At 38.3% G+C, this 11,212-nt stretch overlaps 1 protein-coding gene across 1 annotated transcript in view; it reads left to right on the top strand.

Annotated features, from left to right (window-relative positions):
- The first annotated feature begins 2,605 nt into the window (after window positions 1-2,605).
- The window catches only part of phf21b (PHD finger protein 21B), a 156,243-nt gene continuing 147,636 nt past the window's right edge, over window positions 2,606-11,212 (top strand). Inside the window, exons 1-4 of the mRNA XM_048607632.1 lie at window positions 2,606-2,864; window positions 3,013-3,172; window positions 3,601-3,633; window positions 3,860-3,925. Coding sequence (XP_048463589.1) covers window positions 3,119-3,172; window positions 3,601-3,633; window positions 3,860-3,925 — 153 coding nt within the window. The 5' untranslated portion in view covers window positions 2,606-2,864; window positions 3,013-3,118. The remainder of the gene's footprint in view (window positions 2,865-3,012; window positions 3,173-3,600; window positions 3,634-3,859; window positions 3,926-11,212) is intronic.

Raw genomic sequence — 11,212 nt, 5'->3', positions numbered from 1 at the left:
TGCCAAAAAATCACCTCCACATCCGCCGTCAGATCACATAACCACGAAGGTGAAATGTAAACTAAATATTAATGTTTGAAGAAATCAAAACTTAAGTACTTAAGATTTTTTTAAGTATCCTACAGAACGATGTTGGGTTAGAAATTGTATGTTGTGTACAAATCTGGATAATTCTCCATTAAATTCTTATACGCATCTTTACCTCGATGCTACTTTACGGGGGAGGGGAAGGAAACGGCCTTTTCTCTTCAATTTGGCTTTGATAGTTCTTAGTGTACGTACATGCAATAGCGTTTATTTACGTAGACTCAATAAAAAAAGGCTGCAATATTGACTTTGCTATATAAATGTGTTGAAAGTCGATGAAGTTCAAAGGTAATAGCAAAATGGGCGTTAAAGGGAAGAGCTCCAGAGTTTCACTATATACCATGGAATGGAAAGTAATATAACTGAACGCACTGTGGATCCAAGGTAAGGAGGGGGATGGGGGCTGAAATCACATTAATTTCCATATGTCATGAATAATTCCATAAACCTTTAAATGGAAACCGAATGTTTAAACATTTCAACAAAAGGACTGCGGCATGTTATTTGCAAGGTAATCATAACGTCATTTAACAGATTTCACGAAGATGCTAAGTGCATACATATTCCGAGTGTTTCTCTCCACGCCCTACTTCATTACTATGCCCCCCATTTAGAGGTCCAGCAGCGACTAAAAATTGCCAAACAAAATTTATGCCAACAGTAACCTCATCAACTCTGGTCGTTTTATTAGAAGAAGCCAATTTTCTCGGTTATTTTCAAAGACCTATCTTTACTTGTATAACACCTTGCGTTGTTCCACCGAATTGAGCTGTTGCACCTTGTACTGTAGTTAGGCTGCTTTAGCACTCGGCACTCCAGGGAGAGGGAGGGAAGGGAAGAGTGGTGTGAAATCAAGCTGCAGTGTGTTGGAGAGCAAGAATCATTGTTTAAAAAGTCTCACTTTCCCTTCCCACCCTCCACTAACCGGAGATGTGGGGGGAAGGCGATGCATTTTGGGGAAATGCAAGTTTCTTTTCGGCCAGTGTATATGTGCTCATTTGCTTCCAAAGTGGAAGCTGCCAGGACTCAGACTACACTGCTTCAATCTGCTCCTCTCAACTCTCGACTTTACTCCACGTCAAGCCCCGCCCACAACTTGCGCGGATTGGTGCGCTGACGTCACACAGCATTCCATTTCAGAACGTTCCCTGGATGCGGCGCAACTTGCGATTGGCTGAGCGCCGTGCCCTTGCACAGCCCTCACTCACACTCTGTCATTCTAATTATTTTTTTGTTCTTTAACTGCAACCATCCTCTTATGGTTAAACTGCAACTAATGAATCAAACTTGACCGCCGACTAAGGGAGTAAAACAAAAGAGATCTTTTAAAACTATAGAAAGCATCGTCGTCCGAAGCCGAATCTCTCAGTTTGCAGCCCTAATGTTGGGACCACTGCAACTTGTTCTTTATTTCTATATTCAGGGAGGAATAAGGGTGCGTAACAATGTAATTAAAAAGGCAGGAGCATGCGTAGGCCGGCGATGCCATCAGCCAGGAGCAGATCCCCGCCTACAAGAAGCCGCTGGCGCTTTGTGATTGAACAGACAATCCGTCCATCAAAATAAAGGCTGAAATTAAAATCTGAAGTGTTAATTAAGTTGTTTTTATGCAAATTTGCGTGCACTGCTCTATAAATTTAGACTTGCGAAAAAAATTACTGGAAACAAATCTTGTAAGAAACACGTTTAATTTGTCACCTTTCTTTCTCCCTAAAATACACAAAACTCACTTTCCATCAGCTCCAGTACACGAAAATTCACCACCATTATACCAGAAAATCTATTACCCCAATAAGGTTGATTTTACCACAGCAGGAATGAAAAGTACATCTGATAAACAACCTGCTTATACCCCTTCCACACTTTGGAACTGAATACAACTTTAAAACATTTAAATAGACAATAAATTTCCACTACAAAATATTCGCTGCATTTGGATGAGGAAGTGCACTTTGAAACAAGCTATATCATAGAACATAGAACAGTATAGAATAAAAACCGAAAGAACTGCGGATACTGTAAATCAGAAACAAAAACACAAATTTCTGGATTTGCGTTCTAGGGAAGGATCACTCGACCGGAAACCTTAACTCTGATTTTTCTCCACAGATGCTACGAGACCTGCTGAGCTTTTCCAGCAACTTCTGTTTTTGTTATTGAACAGTACAGCTCAGGAACAGGCCCTTTGGCCCACCTTATCTGCGCCATCACGATGCCATTCTAAACTAATTCCATCTGCTGACATCCTCCCATGAACAAAACTAAACTATAAATTTGTTATTTTTCAGTTTTATAATTCTGAACTTAAAACAAGAAGTTTCCAAACGTTTTAAACAAGTACGTGTTGTTTGGATCGATACATATTTTGCTTCTAAATAAAAAGCTAAACATGACATATAACTGCTAAAGTTAGTTGTTAAATGTGTGCAGCTGTATCACTTTGGATTGGGGGGGGTTGGAGAAGGAGTTACGATGGGAGGGCGCGTGCGCACTGGGCTGCTCCGGCAGGGTTCCATTGCTCCATCCGGGTCCTTTGTATTAGCATTGGCAGCCGAGGCACAACTTTTCCTCGAGGCAAAGTGAAATCCCGGCGCGCTCGCACCCGCGGAATATAGTCCCCAGATTCAGCCGCTCGAACCGTTAACGGAAAAGTAGTGGCTGGAGCCCGGCGGTCCCGCGGCTCGAAGGCGTCGGTGTGGCGGCAACGCTGAGGCCCCGAGCCGGCCGACCCCTTGCCCGACTTGTTTTCGGGAGAGTTTTGTGAAAAATGGCGTAAAGTGAGTGATGAGTCCTGTGTCCGTACTAGCAAAGAGAGGCAAGAACTTGCTTTGCAGACTGTGTCTACTTGTTCTTTCGATTGTTTATGCCGGGTTATTTATTTATTTATTTATTTCAAAGCTGGTTAAGTTTCTTTGATTCTCGCAGACGCGCTCGTAAAAAGCATCCACGCCAGCAATCGCACGCACACAAACAACTAACTTCAAATCGTTTGGATTCAAAGTGTCTGAAAAAGTGCTTTTGAAGTCCAGCCATGGAGATGCAAAGCCTTCAAGAGGCGCTGAAAGTGGAAATCCAGTGTCATCAGGTAAAAAATAACCCTTTTGCTCTTTATGGTCTAAAGAGAGAACGAAAGAGGGAGAGCGAATCAAACCCATAATAAGCTGGGCATCTCTTAGCGACGTTTAGGATTTAAGGATCAATTAAGAGTAATAACCCGCTGGTGAGGTTGTTTGCATCCAACGTCTTTAACTTTGAGACTAGTTTTTACTGGTGTTCGAGTTGAGCAACAAGGATTTGGAGTATTATTGCGGTTGGCTTGTCTGTATGTGTGTGTGTGTGTGTGTGTGTGTGGTGAGGAGATTAGTACGAGACTTGAATATTTATGAGATGCTCCAAACTGACTCAGTGTTTGCGTGCTTCTTTGTTCCTCCCAGTCATGATAACTTATATTGCTCTTTGACCTTTTATACTAAATTCATATCAATATCCTATTTCTATTTTTGTTGCTTTTAGAAACTAGTTGCACAGATGAAGCAAGATCCACAGGTAAAATAGCTGATTCTTTAAGTCTTTTCTTTATCCAGTCTGTTCGTGAAGACAGACGATCAGAAACTTTATCAGTACAGATCTCATTTGGTAGTCAGCATAGCTATAGAGTGTGCATGCTAAACTAATTGTTAACACTTTACTGAAATGAAATTGGCAAATTATTAATTTCCGCCCATGTCACATTGCAGATGTCATTTTTAAAAAAAAACATTTTTTTTTACAGAACGGAGAACTTAAGAAGCAGCTCCACGAAAGACAATCCCGAATAACATCCCTTAGCGAGAAGCAAGTAAGAAATTAGTTTAGTTTCTGGTCAGGTATCGATGTGTGTAATAGCGATTTAGCGTTTGCGATGACTTTCACTAAAAGTAACTGTGGGGGAAGGGAGGAAGGAGGGGGAGTTGTTAACAATGAATGTGCAACCTTATAAACGTTGCATAATGTGTGGCGAAGGCTATATACATCTAGATGAATTACTGAAGTTAAAATGTTGGTTTATATGTTGAGATGAGTTTGCTTCCAAATGAAGCGAAGTTGTGCGTGCGTTTAAGTTGACAAATTCTGAGGCGTCCATTTTGGATAGGTCGACATATTTTCCAAGTATGAAAAGAGAAGGCGAAAATCTGGCAACTAATTTGTACGTTAAGTTTATAATACCGATTTATATCGTCAAGATCCCCACCCAGTTCTTGCCGGAATGCTTAACTAGTTTATTTGTGGTTTATTTGAGTTATAATGCTCTTACTTATCGTCTCCTTGTCCTGATTTGACGTACGAACGGTTGATACGGGCTTAGCACCACTTTCTTTTTTCTTCTCCTTGTGTGAATTGAGTGAGCGGGGTATTGATCAGGACGCGATTTATTTTGGGAGATATATGAAAATATCCAAGTGCGTGAATATTGCTGCTCGAGAACTCCGAAGGCCGACTTTGCATACTTGGAGCAGTTGATGGAGCTTGGCTTCTAGCGGAGAGCCCTGATTATTACAATGGAAAAAAAATTCAGCACCACGAACAGATGCCATTGAACGCACAGCTTGCTTTTTGGCTCTGTCCAGCACTCAGCCTCTTAGCAATTTACTGTATTTTTGCAAAACGAATACATTTTTAACTTCCTTATGATTCCCTATAAAGGTTATCATAATTTTCATGAAGCATTTTGAGGTTTAAAATCCAAACGCTCAGTATATTGAGTTTTTCTTAACTCCATTGATCTTGTTTCTGTTGGAATGCAGCTTGCAGCACCAAGTTAGCACTGCATCCTAGTTTTGTTAGAGATCGAAATGGTAAATTCTGCAAGAATAATCAGTGATCTTGGTCATAGTGTTGGTAGCTTATGATGGAAAGTATCACTTTGTTTTTGGGGTAAAGTAATTTGGTGTATGTTATTTATTTATTTATTTTGCTAGCACAGTCAATTTAGTAGTGGAAGCTTCCATTTTGTAAGGGGTGTTGTGTTTTTTTTCTAACATGGAGAAAACTATGGAATGAAGAAATCACATTTGAAGTGTGGAGGGGGATGGGACCTCATTCATGCTTAACATTACCATTTTGATCGCATTGATATTTTGTGAGGGGGAGGGGCAGAAGGTGAGGGAGCACATAGACTGCTGCTTATAATCACTGTGCATTTAACAAATCAGTTTTTGGTTTATCAAAAAACTGTTTCTTGCCTGCTTCCCCATCTGCACCCCTGTCCCCAAATCATGGAGGAGGGTATTTTTGTCTTTTGGTCACTCAGCATTTTTGTATTGTAGTTACAATAAAAAAGTGTACCAAAAGCTCTTAAATTTTTACCTACTTTATAATCACTTTATCAGACTTTATTTAGGTGAAAACAGTATGGACATTTTTTGGTCAACTACTAGCAGGAGGAATGCAGACGCAGCTATTTTGAAGTGCTTTATTACACTAATGTTTCCTAACATAAGGAACTGTAAAGTTAAAGTGAAGTACACTTTCTTATAAAATAGATGTAAGTCTCTGAGTGCTTACCCCGACTGGAATGTTATTTTATGCAGGCCAGTAGCCTTCTAGTCTCTTGTCCAAATGGACATTTTTCACAAGTGAAGCTAAACAAATATTAGTGGGCTGTTTGATCACCAGAAAAGGGTTTCAGTTCTTCACTTTGTTTCAGTAGTACTTGACAATCAGAATGGATGTTCCGTCCCTGAGTGAAATCAGTTATTGAGCACAAATTGATGATTGAAATTAAAACTGAAGCTGGAAATTTCTTACACAATGACACTTAGTTAGGGAGTATTATTTACTCTGAGTTATCAGGGAACCTGGGATCCTGATTCTTTATTCCCAAGTGAGTAACAAACAATTGGACCAGTTTGTATTGATTTCCATGGTGTGGTCAAATCTTAGAAACAACTTTTTATGGAATTGCACCATACTAGGGAAAAGTCACCCTGTAATGAAGTGGCAGAACAACATTTATGCTGAATTTTAGCAAAATATTACACCTCTGAGATCCTGCATATTTCATTAAAATTTGATCTCTTGATCTCAGGATTGATTTGTTAATTGTTTCTTGCATATTTGAAATGCCAAGGAAAGATTTACCTTTAGAATGTTGTAGATCTGTTGAGAACTACTTGATCACTTCATTCTCTATTACTTAGTTTTATTCTAATTTATATTTGAAAACTTGTAGTATTAATCATTTTCTGAAAAAATGGTCTTTGGAGAAAAATGACTTATTTCCTTCCAATCCAATAAATGGAGAAGTTAAAATCTTTTGTTCTGATTTGAATATGAATGTTCTGTTTCATTTCTTTAATTACTAGGTTAACAACAGCTTAATTAAGTATTGAGTAATATCAAAGTATTGCACTTTAAAAGAAAAGGTAACTTCGTGTAAATTGAGTGGTTCTAATTAAAGGTAATTCGCAAAAAGTTAATTTGCATTGATTTTTGTAAGCAATATAATCTGCCATCTAGATCGTCCTCTGTTCACATTTGCTTTTCTAAATAAGCTGCTAAATTTCAGTTTTGTTGAAAGATAAAGATTTCATACTCATTGGGAATGCTTACACATGAAACAGCCTAAAACCATGAAAATCAATGATGTGTAAAATTGAACAAAATTTAAATTATGGGAGCACAAAACAAAGAGATTTGAAACGGTCAAAAGTGAGTATGTGAATCCTGGTCAAATTATGACAGTTAGGACTGTGCACAGTATCTCTGCTAACGTGTAAACAAAAGTATTTTTGGTGCAAACGCAAACTAATAAGTAATTATGCAGTGGTGAGGAAGTCTATTTACAAAACCAGTATGCATTTTAATACAAATAGATTATGATGAAGCTGATTTGATAGTACTTTGCTGCCTTGCCAGTAAATCAGTGATAATGCAGTCTCTCTTTCTGTGATTCGTTACTTGGGAAACTGATGGGTTTGAAATTATTCACAACGTGCTTTCAGTGACCAAATGTTGATAGGAAACCCTTTGCCTGTATAAGGTTGTTTAATATAATTTAATGTAATGAAGCACTGTAATAATGCTTCTTAGTGTCACTTGACTGTTGTTTGAGCAGAGCATTATCCTTCACATAACATGATATAATATACAAAGAACCCATTTGCTGGTCCAGTACATTTTGTGCAGTGGACAATTGTGTGTTTGTGTGTGTGTAGCAGCAACATTAATATGTTTTCCAAACATGAGGAAAACACAAGTCAAAGAGTATATTATTTCTCCTTTACAAATATCACATTTTAATTTTTAAAAGAAATGCTGAGCGTGTTTTCTTTTCATAAAAGAAGTTAAACTAGCAGGTGATAAGCTTTTTTTGCATATGACATTGACTTTTTCTGGACACACAGACACACCAACTCATGCCGGCTAGAATAGGGCAGTTCTGTTTCCATTCTGTATGACACTTCCTAATTTTTCCCTTTTGTTTTTAAAGAATTTTGTGATGTGCAGTAGATCTCTTAATATTTATGCTAGTTTAAAAAAAAACAAATGTAAGCATGTAGCTATTGATTTAGGTTGACGTGGAATTCGTTACCAAACTGATACAATGGGTGTAACTTTAGTACTTTGTCCTTTTTTGGGTGTCTTATTAGATGAACTGATTACAGGATAGAAATAAAATCATTCATCTAGCTCAAATATTTTGTTATACCTTGAAAATTAAAACAAAAGTACATGGTAAATACTTTTTGTTCATTTTTACTCTTTTTTTTTTTCACACTGCAAAAACTTTTACTCAAATATGTTTCACGAGTGTCTGTGACTACCTTGCCCATACCATTGACTATTATTTGTATGGTTCTTCCTTGGATGTTATAGGAGGGATTTTTTTGGTAGATTGTGCATGATCGTTGAGCTTGAAACTGTTCTTACCTGATGACCAACACTAGGTTACTGGGTTGTAGTTGGAATTGTATTTCCGAATGATCTGATTCTTTATTTCTTAAGCTTGAAGGCATTGAGGCCAATTTTGATATGGTTAAAGCCATCTGCTTGTAACCAGCTCACTGCATAGGTCCACGATTGAACAAGCTAGGTGATTTTTGTGCTTGTCTCAGGCAAGGATACAATACCATATGTAGGGGAGATGATGGCCCAGTCGTATTATTGCTGGATTGTTGATCTTGAAACCCAGATAAAGTTCTGGGGACTTGGGTTCGAATCCCGCCATAGCAGATGGTGGAATTTGAAATCAATAGATATCTGGAATTAAGAATATAGTGATGACCATGATTTGATTGTTGGAAAAACCCATCTGGTTCACTGATCTCCTTTAGAGAAGGAAATTACATGTGACTCCAGATCCACAACAATGTGGCTGACTCTTAACTGCCCTCTGGGCAATTAGGGATTAGCAATAAACGCTGTCTAGCCAGCGACACCTTCATCCCGTTAATGAATGAAGAAAACAAACCCAGCAAATAGAGTACTTAAGTAATGATCACTATTACAGACTGTAGAACTTTTTTTCAGCATTTTACGTACAAAGTCTTCAGCTTGGCTTTTGTGTAACTTCTGAATCTCCCTTACTGTTATTTGTTAATTCTGGAAAAAGTGCTCAAAAACTAAAACCAAGAATTTGTTTTAAAAAAAAAAAAACATTTTTCTCCATACCTTTTGGAAATGTTCTGATAGGGATGTGAGATCTGAGCCTCTTTAGCTACTTCTGTTTAAGCTGCTTTTTTTTTTGTGCTGTTGTAATTTCCGGTATGTGTCTCAGATCTGCTGAAGCAGCGTAGTTCTGGCTGTAACCTCTGACAGCAGCAATGTGGAGAAATGTAGTGTAAAGCAGACCTTTATTGTAGTTGGGGAAAAAAAAATCCATGTTCTAATGAACTACAATGGGTTGCTGTCTAAACTGTGGGCAATTATATTAAAACAGATTTAATTAATAATATAGTTATGAAAATACATTTGTTTTAGGTGATTGATTTTCTCTAATCAATTTATATCACTCATTGTTTCTCAGTTAGTGGAAGACTGATCTAATTTAGCCATTTAAAATGGCTAGTTTAGTTTAGTTTGCACCAGCTTAGGTGAAATAAGTGAAAGTGGGAAAATGTGGAAACCTAGCCAATGTGAAATGTTTACATTTCTAACAGATATACTTAAAGTAATGTAGAAGTTGATTTAATTTTGCTTCTAGGTTTTAAATAAGCATTTTGGATATAACTACTGTCTATTAACATGTATTCTTAAAGTCCCTGGTGTCTGGTGTGAGTTAGTTCAGAGTGTTGCTTGGAATTCATCACAGCCAAGATAAAAATGACCACAATTCATAATATGCTTTATGATCAAAGTTCTTAGTCTGTCTTTTGAAATTTTCACTTTTGTTGAATTAAAATACTTGTCCGTATTTTTATGAATGCTTTTATTCCTAGTAATTGTTTTCAGAATTTGTCTTCATAAAGAGGGTTTTTTTGTGCAAAACAATTTAAAAAAACCCCCACCATTAACAGTTTATAACAGCAGTTCCTATTTTAACATTTACCTTTGTCATTTGCATTCAATTACATACCATGTGCTAAGTTGGCATAATGATGAAAATTAAATTCTAAATCTATTGGTGACTTCATCTTTACCAGGAAAAACGTGAGTAATAGGGCAAATGTTCATGCTGAAGCCGTAGATAGCTCTGTGTCACTGTCCCACCCAACCTCACCTGCAGGTTGGTGCCACATTCCAGAAAAAACCATTTCCGTTTGCAAAATGCAGTTTTTTTTTTAAAAATTGTGGCCTTCTAGTGTATATCTGAACTGGAATAGTTTCATCTTGTTAAAATAGAGTGAGAATACAAGGCAAATGTTTGTTGTCCTTGAAAATATGTGGGAACAGCTGCAGTCTGTGGTGAAGACTTTGTTCTCAAAATGCTATCTGGGGAAAAAAATTCCAGGATTTTGACCCAGAAGCAGTAGAGGAACACAATATTTACAAATCGGGTTGGTGCATGAGTTGGAGAGGAGCTTGAAGTTGGTTCTGTTCCCAAGTGTCTACTACCATTCTACGTGATGCATCTTGCTGCTTGGATAGTGCTGTTGAAGAAGTGTAGATGTGTTATTGTGTTGTAGATGATTGGTTCTGAAACTTTGTTGATTGAAGGGCCTGCTTACAGAGTGGGAAGATGGTGTCAATGAATACTAACCAGTCGAAGTTGTGGTAACACCATATTGTGCTAGTAATGTGAGAGGCCTGTATGAAACGTGTTTAGATAAAGTTTTCAAGAAAACAAATGTTTGCTTGCAGATGTTGATGCAATGTTGGGTACGCTGGCTTCTCACCTGTAGTATTTCTCCTCTCTTCTCATGTTTGGCAATAATATTTGTAAATTATACTCCATTCCTACATGCAACATACACTTTTTTCTATGTCTTAGTCAAAATGGCTTTCCCGCAAACAATATTAATTTTGGTGTACGATAACAAGGTGTAGAGCTGGATGAACACAGCAGGCCAGGCAGCATCAGAGGAGCAGGAAAGCTGACGTTTTGGGTCTGGACCCTTCTTCGGAAATGGGGGAGGGGAAGCCGGCTCTGAAATAAATGGTGGCGGGGGGGTGCGCGATGATAGAAGGTGGATAGAGGAGCAGATAGATGGAGAGAAGACGGACAGGTCAAGGAGGCAGGGATGAAGCCAGTAAAGGTGAGTGTAGGTAGGGAGTTGGGATGGGGGTTGGTCAGTGAGGAGGGAGGGGCAGGTAGGTGGGAGGGCCCCCTTCCCCTCCCCAGTTTCTGAAGAAGGATCCAGACCCGAAACGTTAGCTTTCCTGCTCCTCTGATGCTGCCTGGCCTGCTGTGTTCATCCAGCTCTACACCTTGTTATCTCAGACTCCAGCATTGGCAATTCCTACTATCTCTGATTAATTTTGGTGTGTTTTCTTTGGTAAGGTTTTAAAATATTTTTTAGAACATTCCCCTCTTTTAGCAGAGTTTAGGTCACTTTGTCCTGAAGTGTACCCATTGATCTATCTTCTGTGTGCATTTCTCTCCTAGGTGAAGCAGGCAGCAACAGTTTGTTTTGTACGTGCAGTGATTGTAAGCTGTTTATTCATTTATTCTTGAGCATGGTACTATAGACACTTTCCCACAGTT

Source organism: Rhincodon typus, chromosome 18 (genome assembly GCF_021869965.1).
Source record: "Rhincodon typus isolate 14 chromosome 18, sRhiTyp1.1, whole genome shotgun sequence".
In the NCBI taxonomy this organism is placed as follows: Eukaryota; Metazoa; Chordata; class Chondrichthyes; order Orectolobiformes; family Rhincodontidae; genus Rhincodon; species Rhincodon typus.
The sequence above is the reverse complement of the archived record's forward strand: the minus strand, read 5'-3'. Positions and strand labels throughout refer to the sequence as shown.